The sequence below is a fragment of the Lepisosteus oculatus genome, chromosome 28 (assembly GCF_040954835.1).
Source record: "Lepisosteus oculatus isolate fLepOcu1 chromosome 28, fLepOcu1.hap2, whole genome shotgun sequence".
NCBI classification, from domain to species: Eukaryota; Metazoa; Chordata; class Actinopteri; order Semionotiformes; family Lepisosteidae; genus Lepisosteus; species Lepisosteus oculatus.
In genome coordinates, this window is record NC_090723.1 from 10,060,380 (window position 1) to 10,081,732 (window position 21,353).

The 21,353-nt window shown below is 49.2% G+C and overlaps 2 protein-coding genes across 2 annotated transcripts in view; one reads left to right on the forward strand and one right to left on the reverse strand.

Moving 5' to 3' along the window:
* Positions 1-19,734, reverse strand: part of LOC102695222 (keratin, type I cytoskeletal 19-like) — a 33,491-nt gene extending 13,757 nt beyond the window's left edge. Inside the window, exons 1-2 of the mRNA XM_069185655.1 lie at positions 19,655-19,734; positions 157-257 (exon numbers count right to left, since the gene is read on the reverse strand). The gene's annotated coding sequence lies outside the window, so the exon portion shown is untranslated. The remainder of the gene's footprint in view (positions 1-156; positions 258-19,654) is intronic.
* Positions 19,092-21,072, forward strand: eif1 (eukaryotic translation initiation factor 1). The gene is made up of 4 exons (XM_006638333.3): positions 19,092-19,288; positions 20,153-20,316; positions 20,463-20,564; positions 20,730-21,072. The coding sequence occupies exons 1-4, from the start codon at positions 19,258-19,260 to the stop codon at positions 20,772-20,774; spliced, it is 342 nt and encodes a 113-aa protein (XP_006638396.1). The 5' UTR covers positions 19,092-19,257; the 3' UTR covers positions 20,775-21,072.
* The last annotated feature ends 281 nt before the right edge of the window (positions 21,073-21,353 follow it).

Below are 21,353 nucleotides of genomic sequence, written 5' to 3' on the forward strand. Positions count from 1 at the left end.
GGGAACCCCTTCTGTAGGACAGAGGTTTCATCGCTGCCCTCCTCTCATCGTCATGACCGCAGATCAGCCTGTTCAGACTGTCCAATCTGGTGCGTCTCCGGGTTTTCATTCCAGCTCAGCTCATCACGAGCGAAGCCAGGCTGGTGACTGACTTACCTGGACCCAACAGCAGGTGGCGATTCTTTTCACAGAGAGACACGTGGGGTATCTGGAACTACCTGCCCAGTCATGGTGTGTAAAATTGCCAATCCCAGACCCTAAGAAAGCAGCCAAAGAAGATTTATCAGCTAATAGTATGTCAAATATTGTGTTGATATTTGTGTTCCAACTAGAAGAATTAAGTCATACTCCAATTAAAAACCATAGTTCAACAATAACATCAAAGCCAAGCTGAAGGAGCAGTCTGTGGCCTTCAGCTCTGGAGACCCTGGGCTGTACAGGAAAGCCAGGTATGACCTGGAGAGGCCATCATCACCCTGCGGTCCATGTGGGTCCTAATGCCCCAGTATAGTGATGAGGACACTATACTGTAAACAGGCGCCGTCCTTCTGATGAGACATAAAACCGAGGTCCTGACTCTCTGTGGTCATTAAAAATCCCAGGGTGTTTTGTTTCTCGAAAAGAGTAGGGGTGTTACCCTGGTGTCCTGGCCAAATTTCCCATTGGCCCTTACCAATCATGGCCTCCTAATAATCCCCATCTCTGAACTGGCTTCATCACTCTGCTCTCCTCCCCACTGAGAGCTGGTGGGTGGTGAGCGTTCTGGCGCACTATGGCTGCCGTTGCATCATCCAGGTGGGGCTGCACACTGGTGGTGGTGGAGGGGATCCCCAATAACTGTAAAGCGCTTTGAGTGGAGTGTCCAGAAAAGCGCTATATAAGTGTAAGCAATTATTAATTATTATTATTATCAGACATGCAAAAAGGGACTACAGAGACAGGCTTGAATCACAATGTGGGGGCATTAACACAATGCGCCTCTGGAGTGGCCAAAGGGCTATCGCTAATTACAACGGACAAATGGGTGTTATAACAACAGCTGATGATTCACTGCCTGACCAACTAAACAACTTCTATGCAAGGTTTGACGCTCACAACACAGACCCTCCACACAAAACGCCCAGTGAGTATGGGGAATCTGTGCTGCTGCTGTCTGAGCAGGGGGTACGGAGAGCTTCTGGAAAGGTGAAGCTACGCAAGGCTGCTGGCCCTGATGGCACCCCCTCCTGTGTTTTAAAGGCATGCAGAGCACAACTGGCCCCTGTCTTCACTGTAATATTTAACATGTCACTATCCCTGTCTACTGTCCCACTGTGCTTGCTTCAAGAGGACTACTATCATGCTACTGCCTAAAGTCAAGGTGTCATGTCTGAATGACTACCGCCCGGAAGCACTCACCTCAGTAGTCATGAAGTGCGTGGAGAAACTGGTGATGGGACACATCAACAGTATTGTCCCGGACTCCCTGGACCCCCTGGACCCCCTGCAGTTTGCTTATAGGAATAATAGGTCAGTGGACAATGCTGTCACACTGGCCCTTCACACCACTCTTGAGCACAAGAGGAACACCTGGGCCAGGATGTTATTTATTGACTTCAGCTCAGCCTTCAACACAATTGTGCCAGGCAGGCTGGCAGTCAAACTCAGGGCTCTGGGCCTCAGCAACTCCATCTGCAACTGGGTCCTGGACTTCCTGACAGGCAGACCCCAAGTGATGAGGATTGGAAACAAAACCTCATCCCCTCTGATCCTCAACACAGGGCCCCCCAGGGCTGCTGCCTGAGCCCATGGCTGTATTCTCTATTTACACATGCCTGTGTGGCTGGGTTTAACAGCAACCGCATCATCAAGTCTGCTGATGACACCACAGTAATCGGTCATATCAACAACAATGATGAAACCACCTACTGAGTGAGGTAGCAGAGCTGGTGGAGTGGTGCCACAGCAACAAACTCACACTTAACATAAACAAAAGAGATTATAGTGGAGGAGGAGGTATGGAGGTATTCTTCAGGAGGTATTATTCATACTTCAGGAGGTATGGAGGACGTCACACACCCATCATCATTCACGGGGCTCCAGTCGAAACTTAGCACCTTCAGGTTCCTCGGCCTCCAGATCACTGAGAGATTGACCTGGTCAGAGAACACTGCTGCCATCCTCACTAAAGCCCACCAGCGCCTTCACTTCCTGAGACAGTTAAGGAAGTGGGGGATGAGCAAGACAACACTCACCAATTTTTACTGTAATATGATTGAGAATGTCCTGACCGGTGGTATTGCGGTGTGGTATGGTGGAGCCACAGTACAGGACAGAAAAGCCATACAGAGGGTTGTGAGGTCCACACTGGGACCAAGCTACCCTCCATCCACCGGATATATCTCAACCGCTGCCAAAACCGGGCTCGAGCTATACTTTGGGACCCAATTCACCCTGGCCACGATCTGCTTTCACCCCTGGGTTCTGGCAGGAGGTATCGCAGTATCAGAACACTAACAAATAGATTCAAAATCAGTTTCTTCCCCCAAGCAGTCTGCATCATAAAAAGCTCAAATTAGCACCTGCACATATCAGCACCTGCACTTGAAGGTACTGCACTGTTTACACAGGTAATGTCCTGTCTTGGCTGTATTATAACGTCTATTGTCTAAATTGATTGTCCATGTCTGTTTGTCATTTGTGCCTATTTTCTTTCTCTAATGTTACTGGGTACAGCTGAACGAGTAAGGATTCCAGTACACTTGTTGTATATGGCACATAAAGAAATCTTGAATCTTAATAGCAATTAAGCAAGCAAGAGGGACAGAATGCACACCTGCCTATCTCCAGTACTTCTTGCTTTCTGATGAGACAATCCGTCTTGAGAGACTTATATTTCCAGGGGAGAAGCAGGGTTAGTAAAGTAGAGAAAAGTAGCACCCGGACTGCATGGGGCACCCAAGTGGCCGATTGGCTTGGCTGATTCGGCAGCCTCCGGGCCATGAAAACTTGAATACCCCTGCCTCGCGGAGCTGGGCCCTCAGGGGTGGGGAAGGAAGAGGAAGTCTCCCCTGCCTCGCGGAGAGTCGCTTTAAGAGGCACTGCCTCAGGACCAGGCACTGCCCTCAGGGGACAGAAAGGGAAGAGCAAGACTCCCCTGACTCCTTGAGGGTCACTTTGAGAGGCGCTGCCTCACGACTGGGAGCGAGGCCCTCAGGGGATAGAAAGGAGGAGACAGCCCCTCGACTCGCTGCGAGTCCCACGAGAGGCACTGCCTCGCGACTGGGAATGGTTCCCTCTGGGGGGGGACCCCTGACTGGAGGAATTGCTCTGAGAGGCGCTGCCCGAGGGGTTGGGAACGAAGAGAAAGCCACTCGAGAAGAAAGCGGAAGAAGTCCCCTGACTCGCTGAGAGTCGCTCTGAGGCGCTGTCTCGTAACTGGGATACGCCCTCAGGGGACGGGGAACGAGAATTAGTAAGGTAGAGTTCCCGATAATAATGGGGCTCACACTTCCCAGACCTCCCCAGAAAGGGTCAAGGTGGCCCTGCCATCCTGAGGTCGGGACAGTGAGCTTCACTGACCCCCCAGAGGGAACTGGGGTGCCATGGCAACACGAAAGAAAGAGGAGGAGGAGGGAATTCACAACTTTAGACGTGTGCGTTAGTGTGGTTAGGAATAAAATAGGGAGGAGAAAAGTCAATGATAGAGGAAGGGGCAGAGCAGACCTCAGCTTCTCCCCTAGAACTCCACCTGTTGGTTTCCTTTTTATATTCTGCATGTATCAGACTCATCCCCTGCCTCTTTGGTCTCTATAAAGCTCTGACTGAGCCGGACAGAAATCACATTAAACCTGCAGTCATCTCTGTCCTGAGCCAGGGCGTCCAGAGGTTCAGTGACATCACTCAATGGCAAACAGTGCTGGTCGCGAATCTTATTAGATGAAGCCATGATGGGATACCTGTCTGCCAAGCGTGTGATCTCTAACGTGAGAAAGCCACCTACTTCTTTATAATCTGCTCCTGGCTCCGCTCCACAATAATCACAGATACTCTCAATAACCTAGTCTTTGCTAAAATTACAGGTAAACATCACCCATCTGCCAGCTGACATTTCATTCAGAGCTGCTGCCAGGGCTGTTTTATGTGCTTCCTGTGGAAAGTTGGCCCCCAGACCTGGACTGTCAAGTTTTGGGGGTTTAAATCCTCTCTCTGTGCCCTGACCTGGAGCATATTGATTCTTAAGTTTGTCTGCAGTAATATAGGTTAATGTGTTTGTTTGTTTGTTTGTTTTTTCAAAACACTTAACTCTCACGTGATTTTCTGCATTCTTTCATTTTTGATACTCTGGAAGTCATTTGCATATTAGATGTTTTAAAATGCGTCCTATTATGATACCATCAGAATGAAGTTATGCGATTATGCCTTAGAATAACACATGAAACCAATTATTCTAGTGGTGACCTGATAGTTTTTCTACTGAAGGGCCTTACAGCCTCCTCTGATTCAGCAAACAGCCAGCAAGCTGGGACTCTGGATATTTGACTTGAAATGACTTCCAAAACATCCTGCAGTACACAATCTGCTCCTTCAATGGCATTACCCTGTGGTACACAGCCATGCAGGTGGTGTAAAATGTGTTGCTTTATGGATTATCGTGCAATGCTGAACTTAACATAAAAATATGTACCCCCAGAGGTACTGGTCCTTCACGGGGATACCCCCCCAGCGGTACTGGTCCTTCACTGGGATACCCCCCCAGCGGTACTGGTCCATCACTGGGGTACTCCCACAGCGGCACTGGTCCATCATTGGGGTACTCCCCCAGAGGTACTGGTCCATCACTGGGGTACCCCCCCAGCGGTACTCTTGTTGGGTCCATCTCTGTTTCAGCCAAAATCATTGTCTCATTGCCACACATTCCAACTTGCTTGTACCAGCTTACAACCCCCAAGTGGTGTTTCACAGTAGCCAGCAGCTACATGGCCTTGCAACTCCTTGGGGAACCCGAGACAGAGAACCACAGTCTCTCTGCAGGCCTAAGTGTGCACACCCCAAGACGTGGTTTAACCCAGATTTCCAGACCCTGCAAGACCATGAGAACAGCTGCTGAACAGAGGGAGCTTTTCCATTCTTAGAGAGAGGTCTACTTTTCTTTTTCACTGGGAATGGTGCTTTGCAAGTTATTTATGAGGAACTTAACCAAAAATCTTCTGAAAAAGAAATACACTATATTTCATGCAAGTGTCCATTATGGTCTGTGCTTGTTCACTCAACTCTAACAAGTGGGCTATGCAAGACCTTTTTTCATTTTGACAATTTGCCATTATATAATTTCTATGTAGGTGATGTTCTAATATAGTTTAATGAGAATTTCCATAAGCTTACATGTTATAAAGGTCAGACCCATTGGTGTAGAACTGCCTCCCATGCGTGTCTTGAGTGACTGTCAGTCAAAGACTTCTGAATAAAATCTCTTACCTCCTTGAGTAGGTCTTGTTATTATTTTTGAAATGTCTGGGCGAGGCCCTATTCATACTTAAGGAAACAAGATTTTCTTGTGATATGCTTAAAAAGAAGTTATTTGCATTGAAAAACGTCTGTCTGCTTGTGCGTGCGTGTTTGCTCTGCTGTGCACTGTTAAAGGTGACTGTCTTTAACAGCCCGGAATCCTTTTGTAATAAAAAGGACAGAAATATGCTTTTCATAAAGTAAGCGGGGGAGGAGGTGTAGCTGGAAGCTCGAAGTGCAAAAATGAAATCTGAGCCTTTGCTTCATCAAAAATGAATTTCCTTGACCTTTCTTCAGCTCACACCTTGTTTTTATTTAACTTTACTGAAGCAGAAATTCTTGGATTTTATCAGGTACTGTATCTATCTACCCATTTTTTAACTGTTTCATCCACTTCTGGGATGCGGAGGAGCCAGAGTCTATCCCAGCAAGCAACAGACATACTGGACAGGACTACAGTCCATCGCAGGGCATACAGACGCAGGGATGCACAGTCACACCAGGGCCCAATTTCTCAGAAGCCAATTACCCTAGTATGTCTTTGGACTGTGGGAGAAAAACCCACATGAACATGGGGAGAACACACAAACTCCACACAGACAGCACCACAGGTTTGAGATTGAAGCCACAGCCCAGCGCCGCGAGGCAGCAATGCTGACCACAATGCCACCCACTTATCAGGAATCCCTACAGGTTAATTTGAGTAAAGTGTTAGTGTTCCCAGGGACGTTTGCTGTTTGTCCAGCAGAAGTTCTCTTCAGTGCCAGAGGAGTGTGTTCTGACATCTCTAGGACCGGTCTTTGCAGAGTCATGGCCCACAGTCGGGGCACCTGACAGGTCGACATCGCTAACCGCGTGGCAGCAGACGAGCAGCATGTTTCTCTCAGCTCTCTAGGAGACTTGCTCTCTCACTGAGCTGCTGCTGTGAAAGGCACGTGGGTTGCGAGCATGTCATAGTGACCTTTAACTTCCTCTGTCCCCGGAATAGAGAAATATTTCCAAGCACTTGATGGTCCAGGGTCTTTCCCTCTGCATGTTTTAAGGTGTCAGTTTGTAGATACTCTCACTGTCAATGTTTTCAGTCAGATTAAAAGCAGCTCACTCCTATGATGCCTACAGCCTGGAAAAGGTTTTGATACGTATGACTGTAGTAGTCCTGGGTCGGCTGCACTGAGTCCCAGAAGTTGTGAGAAAACAGGACACATCAGGCAGAAAGATGAGAAATGATTGTGCAACATTCTTGCGGGGTCTCCAGTGCACAATATTTCTACAAACATGTTTTCATGTGGATAGTTTCTCCAAATCAGCTTCAGCCATCTGCTACAGCACAGTATCCCTGGTCTCCCAGCTGAGAAAGCGTTTTCGAAATTCCTGGCCTAAGAGGGAGAGCTACCAGATCAACAGTACCACTACAGCAGAAACCTGGTTTCCCTCATCACCCCCTATTCCCACACTGACCCAGCCTTCCTTAACTTCTAAAATCTGGTGGCAGAGTGCTGACCCTGCTGTCAGAAGCTGAGAGAGGTGACAAAGGAGACCATTCAGCAGGCTGTAATTAGCGGAATGAAGATCTGAGGATCATGTCCAGCTGTTTCCAGAAGGAAACAATAAGAATTCTTCAATAACACAGCTGGTCAGTTTGTTCCAGACTCCCACCACCCTTTGTGTAAGGATGTCCCACTTATGTTCCATACTAAACACACACTACCTCTTAAAATGTAACCAGGCAGTGGCACATTAGTGCATTCACTATCTCTGTTAGTGTATTCACTGTCTCTGTTAGTGCTTTCAATTCAATTCAAGGTGCTTTATTAGCATGACCGATGGCTACAATCAGTGCTGCCAAAGCAAATAAAAATAATGAAATTCACATGAAACAAAACAAGAAATAAAAGTAAAATAAAATCTACAGACATCTACAACAGAGATATGTCATAAAATATTTACATGTACTGTAGACAGATGGAGCATTATTGGGAGACAGACTCACTTCCTCAGGCTGTGACAGGAGATCACATACTGGGCTGCCAGTTCCACTGAGTTCCCTCCTCCCTCTCCCAGTAGGATTGGGACCTGTTGTGATTCTGGCAGGTGTGGGAACTCTGGGATTAGATGTGTAAATTTGGGGAAGAATGTTTCTCTAATCCCAGAGTATCTGTCACAGTGCAGTAGGAAGTGCACCTCTGTCTCTATTTCTCCCCGCTGGCAGTGGGAGCACAGCCTGTTCTCTCTGGGCAGCCAGGTCTGCCTGTGTCGCCCAGTTTCTATGGCCAGGCTGTGGTCACTGAGCCTGTACTTGTCAGGGTCTGTTTCTGTTTGTTGTTTCTTATCTTGGTCAAATATTCGGCTAGTGTGTATTGTCTGTTTAGGGTTCTGTAGCATTCCAGTTTATGTTGTGTTTGTGTGTGTGTGTCCCAGTATGTGAGATAGTGCTGTTTGATCCATGCTGTGATGTGGTTGAGTCTGAGTTGTGGTGCTCTAGCAGTGCTGTCCTGATGCTGGTTAGTGTCGGTGTGGCTTGTGTCAGTGAGCCTCAGGACAAGCTGGCTCAGGGTGCTCTGTTATGGGCTCAGCTCTTGGCTCAGCAGAGCTTTGTGGTCTCTGTTAGTGCATTAACTATCTCTGTAAGCTGCGAGGAAGAATTTGGTTGGAGAACACAGAGTGTGGGTGAAGAGCCGTGTTTACATTTTTTACTTAATTTCCTGTTCCAGCCCCTTTTTCTCATTTCATTGCTTTTATCTCACTGTCAGTCAAGTTCTTAATTATTTTTAAAAAGTGACCCAGATAAACATCTGAAAAATTCAATACATCCACTGGAGCACCTATTTGCCATCGCTCCGGCACCGAGAGGTTTCTCTGGATGCCAGTGGTGTGACACACCCGGAACACACCTCAGACATACCTCAGAGGATTTTTTCCAAACATGCGATCTGCATGGCACAGATGTAAAAGCTTTTTTGTAATGGTCATACAATCAATATGACCAGTACGTTAAAAACAAAAAGGAATAGATTATAGGAGGTATTTATTTTGAATCTGTTTTATGTGTCATTGTGTCATTTTCAATTGTTTGTTCTATTCTCATAGGTCACATCCCCCTCCAACACCAATAACCCATTAACCTGAGCCCCAACAGCTCCTGCATGAGGGCTGCCAGATTGCTCTGCAGCTCCTGCAGTGACTGCGTGAGGACTGCCAGATCACTCTACAGCTCCTGCAGTCACTGCGTGAGGACTGCCAGATCACTCTACAGGTCCTGCAGTGACTGCATGAGGACAGCCAGATCGCTCTACGGGTCCTGCAGTGACTGCGTGAGGACTGCCAGATCGCTCTACAGCTCCTGCAGTGACTGCGTGAGGACTGTCAGATCACTCTACAGCTCCTGCAGTGACTGCGTGAGGACTGCCAGATCGCTCTGCTGCTCCTGCATTGACTGCGTGACGACTGCCAGATCGCTCTGCTGCTCCTGCAGTGACTGCGTGAGGACTGCCAGATCGCTCTGCAGCTCCTGCAGTGACTGCGTGAGGACTGCCAGATCGCTCTACAGCTCCTGCAGTGACTGCGTGAGGACTGCCAGATCGCTCTACAGCTCCTGCAGTGACTGCGTGAGGACTGCCAGATCGCTCTGCTGCTCCTGCATTGACTGTGTGAGGACTGCCAGATCGCTCTGCTGCTCCTGCAGTGACTGCGTGAGGACTGCCAGATCGCTCTGCAGCTCCTGCAGTGACTGCGTGAGGACTGCCAGATCACTCTACAGCTCCTGCAGTGACTGCGTGAGGACTGCCAGATCGCTCTACAGCTCCTGCAGTGACTGCATGAGGACTGCCAGATCGCTCTGCTGCTCCTGCAGTGACTGCGTGAGGACTGCCAGATCGCTCTGCTGCTCCTGCAGTGACTGCGTGAGGACTGCCAGATCACTCTGCTGCTCCTGCAGTGACTGCGTGAGGACTGCCAGATCGCTCTACAGCTCCTGCAGTGACTGCGTGAGGACTGCCAGATCACTCTGCTGCTCCTGCAGTGACTGCGTGAGGACTGCCAGATCGCTCTGCTGCTCCTGCAGTGACTGCGTGAGGACTGCCAGATCGCTCTGCTGCTCCTGCAGTGACTGCGTGAGGACTGCCAGATCGCTCTGCTGCTCCTGCAGTGACTGCGTGAGGACTGCCAGATCGCTCTGCTGCTCCTGCAGTGACTGGGTGAGGACTGCCAGATCGCTCTGCTGCTCCTGCAGTGACTGCGTGAGGACTGCCAGATCGCTCTACAGCTCCTGCAGTGACTGCGTGAGGACTGCCAGATCGCTCTGCAGCTCCTGCAGTGACTGCATGAGGACTGTCAGATCACTCTACAGCTCCTGCAGTGACTGCGTGAGGACTGCCAGATCGCTCTGCAGCTCCTGCAGTGACTGCGTGAGGACTGCCAGATCGCTCTGCTGCTCCTGCAGTGACTGCGTGAGGACTGCCAGATCGCTCTACAGCTCCTGCAGTGACTGCGTGAGGACTGCCAGATCGCTCTACAGCTCCTGCAGTGACTGCGTGAGGACTGCCAGATCGCTCTGCTGCTCCTGCATTGACTGCGTGACGACTGCCAGATCGCTCTGCTGCTCCTGCAGTGACTGCGTGAGGACTGCCAGATCGCTCTGCAGCTCCTGCAGTGACTGCGTGAGGACTGCCAGATCGCTCTACAGCTCCTGCAGTGACTGCGTGAGGACTGCCAGATCGCTCTGCTGCTCCTGCATTGACTGTGTGAGGACTGCCAGATCGCTCTGCTGCTCCTGCAGTGACTGCGTGAGGACTGCCAGATCGCTCTGCAGCTCCTGCAGTGACTGCGTGAGGACTGCCAGATCACTCTACAGCTCCTGCAGTGACTGCGTGAGGACTGCCAGATCGCTCTACAGCTCCTGCAGTGACTGCATGAGGACTGCCAGATCGCTCTGCTGCTCCTGCAGTGACTGCGTGAGGACTGCCAGATCGCTCTGCTGCTCCTGCAGTGACTGCGTGAGGACTGCCAGATCACTCTGCTGCTCCTGCAGTGACTGCGTGAGGACTGCCAGATCGCTCTACAGCTCCTGCAGTGACTGCGTGAGGACTGCCAGATCGCTCTACAGCTCCTGCAGTGACTGCGTGAGGACTGCCAGATCACTCTGCTGCTCCTGCAGTGACTGCGTGAGGACTGCCAGATCGCTCTGCTGCTCCTGCAGTGACTGCGTGAGGACTGCCAGATCGCTCTGCTGCTCCTGCAGTGACTGCGTGAGGACTGCCAGATCGCTCTGCTGCTCCTGCAGTGACTGCGTGAGGACTGCCAGATCGCTCTGCTGCTCCTGCAGTGACTGGGTGAGGACTGCCAGATCGCTCTGCTGCTCCTGCAGTGACTGCGTGAGGACTGCCAGATCGCTCTACAGCTCCTGCAGTGACTGCGTGAGGACTGCCAGATCGCTCTGCAGCTCCTGCAGTGACTGCATGAGGACTGTCAGATCACTCTACAGCTCCTGCAGTGACTGCGTGAGGACTGCCAGATCGCTCTGCAGCTCCTGCAGTGACTGCGTGAGGACTGCCAGATCGCTCTGCTGCTCCTGCAGTGACTGCGTGAGGACTGCCAGATCGCTCTACAGCTCCTGCAGTGACTGCGTGAGGACTGCCAGATCGCTCTACAGCTCCTGCAGTGACTGCGTGAGGACTGCCAGATCGCTCTGCTGCTCCTGCATTGACTGCGTGACGACTGCCAGATCGCTCTGCTGCTCCTGCAGTGACTGCGTGAGGACTGCCAGATCGCTCTGCAGCTCCTGCAGTGACTGCGTGAGGACTGCCAGATCGCTCTACAGCTCCTGCAGTGACTGCGTGAGGACTGCCAGATCGCTCTACAGCTCCTGCAGTGACTGCGTGAGGACTGCCAGATCGCTCTGCTGCTCCTGCATTGACTGCGTGAGGACTGCCAGATCAGTCTGCTGCTCCTGCATTGACTGCGTGACGACTGCCAGATCACTCTGCTGCTCCTGCAGTGACTGCGTGAGGACTGCCAGATCGCTCTGCAGCTCCTGCAGTGACTGCGTGAGGACTGCCAGATCGCTCTGCTGCTCCTGCAGTGACTGTGTGAGGACTGCCAGATCGCTCTGCTGCTCCTGCAGTGACTGCGTGAGGACTGCCAGATCGCTCTGCTGCTCCTGCAGTGACTGCGTGAGGACTGCCAGATCGCTCTGCTGCTCCTGCAGTGACTGCGTGAGGACTGCCAGATCGCTCTGCTGCTCCTGCAGTGACTGTGTGAGGACTGCCAGATCGCTCTACAGCTCCTGCAGTGACTGAGTGAGGACTGCCAGATCGCTCTGCAGCTCCTGCAGTGACTGCGTGAGGACTGCCAGATCGCTCTGCAGCTCCTGCAGTGACTGCGTGAGGACTGCCAGATCGCTCTACAGCTCCTGCAGTGACTGCGTGAGGACTGCCAGATCGCTCAGCTGCTCCTGCAGTGACTGCGTGAGGACTGCCAGATCGCTCTGCTGCTCCTGCAGTGACTGCGTGAGGACTGCCAGATCGCTCTGCTGCTCCTGCAGTGACTGCGTGAGGACTGCCAGATCGCTCTGCTGCTCCTGCAGTGACTGCGTGAGGACTGCCAGATCACTCTACAGCTCCTGCAGTGACTGCGTGAGGACTGCCAGATCGCTCTGCTGCTCCTGCAGTGACTGCGTGAGGACTGCCAGATCGCTCTACAGCTCCTGCAGTGACTGCGTGAGGACTGCCAGATCGCTCTGCAGCTCCTGCAGTGACTGCGGTGACTGCTCTAGCCTAGAGAAGTGGTGTGTGCGCACTGTAAAGGCCACAGATGTTTTTCAAAAAGAACAACTAAGGAATAAGCTTCCATTTTGCACAGTTCATTGTTAGTTTATTGTTGCATTTTCAGTCATACTTGTGCATAGCTTTATTAAATCTGGGGGATATGGGTCTTATTTGTAATGTAATACATTCCACTGAGCAGAACAGTGCTCCTCGTTCATTGATACATGAGAGAGCAGGGTGCCCAGATGGGACAAGAGGGCCTGCGAGGTCTGGAGAGAGCCTGTTAAAGACTTATGCCCGCAGGAGAACAGGTGGAGCATTTTGACTCCTGTTGAGTGCGGGGGAGGCTGACAGACAACTGCAGGACAGTGATGAATTGGTCTAGTGACAGTCCTAGACAAGGATAAGCTCTGTGTACATAACATTGTGGAATAACATCTGCTACAGAAAAGCAAAGACAGACTAGCCCGGCAGACCTATACAAGAGTCCCCAGGGACTCAGCTAATCATGTTAAACTTCAGATTATTATTGCAGCAGTAAGGAAGAATCAACAATGTGCATTGGAACAGTGTTCAGAGCTGCAGACTCCTGACTAGAAGACAAACAGGTTGAATCCCAGCTGTTTCACTCACATTGCTCAGTTGGACAAACTATTCACATATTCACAACACCCAGTCTGAAAACAATGTAACCCAGCTGAATTAGACTAAGCAAAATGCACAGAGTAGCGTGCCAGTCTGGGTACTGTTTTTTAAAGCCAAGCATATTCAGTGTCATTAATATTTTGATGAACAATTGTCATACCTCTTTCACTTGCTTAATGTTTTCGCTGGAACTATGAAGTTCACAGGTCTTCACAGGTTTTGTATCCAGCGACAACATTCTTGACATGTTCAGAAGGATTAACAAGCCCTTTACTGTTATGCTCTATGTTTTTAAGCATAACTTGAAAAGATACTTTCTGCAGGTTATTGTCACTCTGGGGCAAAAAAAGCCTCCTTTTGTCCTCTAGGGATCTAGTGTTACAGTGTGGCTGGATGCAGCAGAGTGGGTGGTGACTGGACTGAACCCAAGAGCATGGGCCCGGAGAGTGGTGGAGACACTGAAGAAACCCGACCCGGGACGGAGAGAAAGTGAACTGGCCTGTGGGGCTTAGAAACCCCTGGCCTGACAGTAATAAAGGAAAAAAGGCAAAGATACGACAGTCTGAGGAGATGCCAGCTGCTTTACATGCCAGGCAGAAAAAGCAGAAAGCCTGGCAGGGCGCAGCTCCAGGGTTCAGAGAAAGTGCCCACCTCAGTCCGTCGACAGGAACCGGAGAGCCCCGGTGTCGCTGTCTCGGCCTCTCCTGGGAAGGAGGGGTAGGCTCCACTGGGGTGCTGGAAGGTGGCTGAGAAGGGAAAAGAAAGGTGACCAAGGCAGCCCGGGAAAGAGAGTGTGAAAAGAGGGAAAGAGTCCTGAAGTGCTCAGGATAGCAACAGAGGTGCCTCGGCATTATACGGAAAAAAGGGCCAATAGAATAATCAGACCTGATAGGGGATCCGATCTGAGCAGCAAGCCCTGGAAAACAGGGAACCCTCGCTAGAACACTCCAGTTTCCCAGGGGCAACCATGGGCCGAGAGACTCCGCAGGACACACCAGCTAGAACATTCCTAATTACAGGAGAAGAAAAACTGTAGAAGAAGGAGGATGAAGAGGAGAAGCTGAGGTTGAAGGAAAGGAGAAGGGAGGAAGAAGGTGGAGGAGGGAACTAAGGAGCAGTAGCTACTTCCCAAGATCATGGAAGACCGGCTCCGCCTGAGCCATAGTGTCCAAGAACAGGAAGGGCACTTCTCCTATGAGCTCCTGCCTCTTCATGCAGGGGCACTGACTTAGAAACCCGGGTCCACAGGGCAGAGCGCCACCTACTGGTCTACCAACACCACTTACTGCAGCAACCTGGTTTTCCTTAAAGGTCTCCCATCCTGGTACTGATCAGGGTCAGCCTTGAGACCTTAGCTTCTGAGATCAGGCTACAGACCAGATCAGGCTACAAGGCGGAAACGCTGCTGTGAAATGACACTAACAATCTTAGTGAGGTTCATCACTAGACAGAAGATGACAGAATCTTTAACACGAAGAAAAGTCATAAAAGAGGGGAGGAGTGGGAGGCGAATCCAAAAATGAGGATTATGTAGGGCCTGCAGGATGGCCTCACCCTGCTGACTTTTCCAGCTGGTTATCACACTTGCTGTCCTCACGCACACACCAGGCTCGCCCACGCCCGCTCAGGGCTATCCGGGCTGCTGTCGCCAGGGCGATGGTGCGCAGATATGCAAATGTACAGTATAGCTCTTCAGTCCTCAGCGGAGGCTGCAAGCAGAAGAATTCTAGAAATGCTGCTTTATTCTTTCCATGCTGGGCTCACCTTGGGGACATCTCTCCAAAATGCTCGGAAGGATTAGTACGAGCAGAATAACCTGGTTTTCAGGCCAAAGCTTTGAGTGTCAAAGTACCCCAAGAAAGCTCCTTTTAAAGAGTAATTAAAGCAGAACAAACAACACTTCAAACTTCCTCTATCTAAGATTCGCTAATTACTAGGAGCTACTAAGGAAATCAAGGGAGGTGTCATTGAAATGCTCTTGTGCATTTTTCTTTATTCTTTATTGCCACAGCAGTAGTTGGTGGAATTTGCTTTCGCTACTGCAAGAGACGAAGCAGATAACACCTGATGAAGCAGATAACAACTAAAAAATGAGCACAAATTGAAATGAAAAGACAAGCAGAACCCAATCACGTGAACACGTAAACATTAACCTTACATGTAGCAAACAGAATCGTTAAAAAGATACGGTCAGGAGTCAATGTTTGTCTAGCAGTGGGGCAGGAGCTGAGCTTGAAGCAGGCGACTCTTGAAAGGGTTGCTTTTAAAGCATTTTCCCAAAGGGAGGAGCTGTAAAAGACTGTGAGCTGGATGAGAGGGGTCTGAATCAATCTCGTAGACGAGACTGGAAGTGCAGTTTCTATAAAGGGATGAATTGGAAGGGTGTGCACAGCCTATTATTTCTGAGGCTTTGGACAGGACCCTGCCTCCACAGTTTGTTCACACAGTAGCACTGGGACAGAGATAAGATCAGTTTAAGATAAGATCACTTTATTGGCCATATACAATTTCTTGTATTAGGAATTTGTCTTTTCACAGACCCCAGCCTGCTCTCCATGAGACATACAGACAGGGAGAGAAGCTGGGGGTCAGAGCGCAGGGTCAGCCATTTATATGGTGCCCCTGGAGCAGTTGGGGTTAAGGGCCTTGCTCAGGGGCCAAACAGAGTAGGATTCCTCTGCCAGCCGCGGATACAAACTGGAAACCTTCCAGCCACAGGCACAGATCCTGAGCCACAGAGCCAGCGCACCTGCCCCAAGAGCCGCCCTCATGCTCACATTACCCTAGTCTACAGCAGATAACTGCCAAGCACAGAGCACTGAACCAGTCAAGCCAGTGAGAACGAACTGATGGGACAACTGGCCAAAACAAAGTGAGAGCACAACCAGAGCACTGTGTGCATGAGAACCTTCAGAGACCTCTGGCATCTCACCCCACCCCCCGGGTGGGCCGCGGACCTACAGGCGACGCCACCTGGCGGGAAGACAGGAGTGTCTGTGTGTTTGGGGCTCGGTCTGCTTGTTCCGCCCCCTCAGATCAGAGACCGCGCTGATCTTGAGCGCCAAACTCCCGCCATGGGGCTTGCCCGCACTCGCCTGCGGTCTGCGCTACCTCCGGCAGCGCCAGGGGTGCTCGTGGCCTTTACTGACATTAGCACACAACACCTTTAAAAGGGGGAATTAAACAAAGGGGGGATAAGGCTCATTACATGTTAAGCCCCGTCAAACAAAGGAAAATGATTTTTAATTTTGGCAACTGGCCTCTCGGTTCCATCGCACAACAGAGTGCACGGGAGCAGCCCAGCCTCAGCCACACTGAGCCCGTTGTGCGTTCCATCGCACAACAGAGTGCACGGGAGCAGCCCAGCCTCAGCCACACTGAGCCCGTAGAGTCACGAGCGCGGGCAGCTCGTGACTCTACGGGCTCCCCCTGGCCCTTCTCAGCAACACTAATCCTGCAACACTGTACGTCCAAAACTAGAATACTACCCCACACCAGACCCTGGTAGTATGTCCCTCCTACATTTAAATCTCTACATTGGCTGCCTATAAAGTCATGTATTCTATATAAGATCTTCTTACTGACTTTAAAAGGCACTAAACAATCTGGTTCCATCAGACATCTCTGAGCTCCTCCATGTTTGAACTCTTTCCTGTAGGCTCCAGTCAGTTAAGTCTGGTCCTCTACTCACTGTACCTGCCTTTTCTGTAGCTACTCCACTATTGTGCAATGTCCTTCCTCAGACATTATGAGAGACAGATTCCTTGATTCTATTCAAATGTAAACTCAAAACTCACCTTTTTTTACCTCAACCTGTGTCTGATTGCCTTACACTCTATCTGTACAAACACGTATGCTCTTATTTATTTTTTTTATTGTATTTTTTTTTACTTTGTCTTTATCACTGTGTAACTGTGTATAGCACCCTTAGGTTTGGAAAAGTGCTTCATAAAAATAAGTTATTATGGAAAAACCGTGGGGCACAGGAGCCATGCCCAAGCCCACTGTGATGGGATGCCAGGCACAACCAAGGAGAAAAGGAACACACAACCAAAGATTATAGAGGTGCTGTCCAATAAAAAAAATGCTGAAAACAGTAGAACCAACCAGGCCCGCACTCAACTCCAAAACGCTTGTCAGTGTTTTAGCAAACACAATCCTTCATCAATTTACAATTTAATAATAATAATAATAATAATGCTTACACTTATATAGCGCTTTTCTGGACACTCCACTCAAAGTGCTGTACAGGTAATGGGGATCCCCTCCACCCCCACCAGTGTGCAGCCCCACCTGGATGATGTGACGGCAGCCATAGTGCGCCAGAACACTCCCCCCACACATCAGCTATCAGCGGGGAGGAGAACAGAGTGATGAAGCCAGTTCAGAGATGCGGATTATTAGGAGGCCACGATGGGTAAAGACCAATGGGAAATTTGGCCAGGACACCAGGGTAACACCCCTACTCTTTTCAAGAAACGTTCTGGGGAAACTTACAGCCACATTTCTGGCTACAGAGAGAGATCTTATACTTCAAGAGTCACCGTATGTGGCAATACCTTCTGGAGGTACATGAAATCCCCACACCGGGTTTGTCATTTTAGAAAAATAGGTTTCAGAGTCATGAGACAGAATTTGTGGATTCCCTCCTGTCTTTCTTGTTCACTCTAGATCTGGACCTCTTGTAAAAAAGACAGACCTTTCAGATGGAAATTGCACATGTGATATCTGGCTACTCACTCGCAATGCTATGCCTACACAGTCCTCCTTGTGGGAGACTAATCTGATCCTGCTCTCGAGGCATTGAGGCGCTCGGTGTCCAGCAGGACCTGTGTTCAATGGAGGAGAGAAGATCGCCATCTGCTGGTGAATTTCGGTAACTCATGTTAATACTTTGCTTGAAATTTCGTAAGCCCCTTTCCGGAATTCTCTCGTACTGTAGTACTGAGGCTTCGTTTTTGCGCTTTTTCTGGACTCTTCCGGCACGTCGTACATAATTCCTGACCCTGTAGGTCCCCTGTGCTTAGATGGGCCCTTTTCACCGGTGTTAATTGCCTGAACCCGATCTGCTTGGTGGTATAAACTTACTTTTTACACTCAGTACTTGTTTTTGAAATACCGCAGTTAAAGTACTTTATTTTCAGAATATTGAGCACAAGGAACTTTGTGCAGTCTCTGCTCAACTCACTAATTAGGAATTCGTTCCCATATTTTTGATTCAACAGGCTCTGTACAAGTGATCGATTGATGATGAACAGGGACAGGTGAGAATGACGCTGCCAAAGCGGGTCATGTTTTTAATTAAACTTGATATATAGTCCAGCTCACACACCTGAATTAAGGCATTCTTGAAATTTACAGATTAGTAGAGGATTGATACCTGTTACAATTTCAGTAACAGTAACAATCAGTAACAATTTCATCTTTATGAACTGAAGGCTTCAGCTATAACTGAAATGAATAACCTGTGATGAAGCGAGTAATCAGCTGAAGCGAAACCAGAAGACACAGGGGTGACTAGATCATGGGCAATCGCTAAACCACCACTTCTAAGCTTCCGCAACAACCTACCTGTGATCAATTAAAAAGGTGATTTGGTACAAAAAACGTCAGTTATTTCATCGCATTTGACAGTTTTGACCTCCCAACAAGACTCAATTTGCTTCCATCAATAAGAAAATTTCACATTAATACATGATTCTGTGATTCTGTGTGTGTTATAAACCTAGAAGCGAGTAATCAGAACTCTCATACATTAAATTCACCTTCCATGAAGGTGAATAGTTATAGTTATAGGTATAGATAAGCTTGAAATATTTTATATATGGTAGTAACAATGTTTTAAAATGGCTGTTGACATAGATCTTTTCCAGTAAGAAATCCTTAAAATAGTAACCGAGGTAGTTCATATAGTTACCATGAGCACAACGTTCTTTTTCTGGTGAACAGATGAATAATTTCTCATTACTTTGAAATAGGAGCACGTACCAGCTTTGGGGAAATTATATAACAAATTCGGTAACATAATTGAAACCGGAAGCAGTGGCTGACAACATATCGGTCTCTGTTTACACCTGAGAACAATCCCAACCCCCTCGAGCGACTTCTCTTCCGGTCTACCAAATAGTTTCGTCGTGACGTCATGCTGCGTCAGAGCGGCGCTGCGTCGCCGGGGCTATAAAAGCGCCTCTCCCTGCGCTGTAGAGGCACGGGCGCCATTTTGTGGAGAGACGTTGAGCTGAGCGAGTCTCAGAGGAGGGCAAGGTCGACAAACAACGCTTAGACAACAAGACAAGCCTACGAAGGGAAAAAAACAGCCGCTCGACAACCAGTTATCTTCCGAGAGGAAAGCGAATCTTATCGTATGTCCGCTATCCAGAACCTCCAAACTTTCGGTAGGTTTTTACATTTTTATGTCTGTGGCGGGGGAGGGGTGATGAAATCTTTCTGTAGCCAACGACGCACTATGAAAATGGACATTTTGGACTTGCTTACTTATTTTTGAGGGTATTATACAAGCTGTTTTCGTGATGGGGGAGCTTGGGGCCCCCTAAATTCGACGGTCCCGGGGCTGGAGACTCGCTGTGTAATGGCGCTGTGCTGGGCCCAGCTACCCGGCCATATTTCCGGCCCGGGCTTCGGCGTTTTATCGCCGAACGTCTAGATGCAGGTTAATAGTCGGCATTTAAATACGGTTTGTTGTACATGTATTTAGCTTATGAGCCGAGGCTAGGATTTCTTATGGTTTGCGTAATGCTTACCAGAAACTTGATCTTAAAAACGGGGAGGTGCGGGAGGGCTGTCGGTTAGTGCGTCACCCCTGTCGTCCAATGGGCGGATGAACGGAATGGACAGACGTGTTGCCGGCCCAATCGGCGTCTGCCGTGGGCGGGTCTTAGCTGTGGGTCTGCGGCAGGGGCATTCCGCCAGCCCGGGCATGCGCACTCGGCTCCTCGGGTGGACAAGGGAGGCGACAGCCGAGATCGCCGAGAGCCATTTTGTCCGGGTTCTGAGGAGACCTTCCTAATCGACACGGTTCATGAAGACCGTGCGATATTGGGCTTTTGACTCTTGAGGTCCATCCTAGTATTGATTTGTTCCTGAATCTTTCAGCTAGACAAGATTACACCCCCTGTATGTCCCCAGCACCGTCGGATTTCATTCTAGTTGACTTGTTTATCGTTGTCGAGGCGTAGGGCCAGGGCTCTGAGCCAAGAGCCCTAAATAGACCAGGTTTCATGGAATACTTCTGCTTGCAGACCCCTTTGCTGATGCAACTAAGGGTGATGACCGGCTCCCGGCTGGGACTGAAGACTACATCCATATAAGAATTCAGCAGAGAAACGGCAGGAAGACTCTGACCACTGTCCAGGGAATTGCAGAGGAGTATGATAAGAAGAAACTAGTCAAAGCTTTCAAAAAGGTGAGGTATTGCTATAATGAAAGGCAGAGAAATGCTGTTAACACAGTACAGCACCTAATGTGCGTATCACTTTGGAGAACCAGAATGTGTTGTGGTTCCAGTGTTTATCTGGACAATCAAGGTCTAAACCATCTTTTTCTCTACAGAAATTTGCCTGCAATGGGACAGTGATTGAGCACCCAGAGTATGGTGAAGTAATTCAGCTCCAAGGAGATCAGCGCAAGAATATCTGCCAGTTCCTTACAGAGGTATGTTGCCTAAACCAGTCTAGTGCCGATATCTCTTCAGTATACCCAAATGACCCATTGGGTCAAGGAAACACCCTCTGTGGAGACTGAGGAGCTCTGCCTTTTGCATTAACAGGGCTCTTCTTGCATAGTATCCTTGTTCAGTCTGTTTACTTTTTTCCCCAGATTGGCCTGGCAAAGGAGGAGCAGCTGAAGGTCCATGGATTCTAATTGCTGAGAGGAGGAGAGCCCTGACTACAAAGCTTGACGTTTGCAGCCCTTGCAGTTCTCGTTAGAAAATGATGGCTTCTGAATTAAGACTCTTAACACAGCTCCACCCTCGGGAAAGGGGAAGATCCAGTGCACAAAAGGACAGCTCAATATGATCCGGGAAACCATGCAAGAGAACAGCAACTCCTAGTTTTAACTTTTCTTTTGACCTTTTGTGTGCTTCTTTTAAAGCACTGTTCCATGTTTCAATTTTTTTTGTACAATGTTTCAAAATAAAACAAGCAGATGTCATTCTGAATTGTTAAGTATTATTGGGGGATGGGATAGACTTAAGACCAGCTATGCTGAGTGTCCATTGATCTGTTGGGTGTGGCTGATGAGTGTACATGAGCTACCTCCAATTCTCAGAAACCCCAGTAGGTAGGGGAGTCTTAACTAAAATGCTAAGACATGAGGGAAGCTCTTGACTAGTATCCCTTACATCAAGAGTTGAAGATAACCCACTTAGTTATTTGAATCTGTACAGTGGGCTGGAGGAGGAAGGGATGGATCCCAACTGGAGTAGGGCTGTCTCAAGCT

Bases quoted from the DNA above. Each gene is read 5' to 3' on its own strand.
- eif1 (XM_006638333.3), top strand. From the start codon at position 19,258: ATGTCCGCTATCCAGAACCTCCAAACTTTCG. The intron at 19,289-20,152 runs GTAGGTTTTTAC...TTCTGCTTGCAG, and splicing joins CCAGAACCTCCAAACTTTCG to ACCCCTTTGCTGATGCAACT. The intron at 20,317-20,462 runs GTGAGGTATTGC...TTTTCTCTACAG, and splicing joins TAGTCAAAGCTTTCAAAAAG to AAATTTGCCTGCAATGGGAC.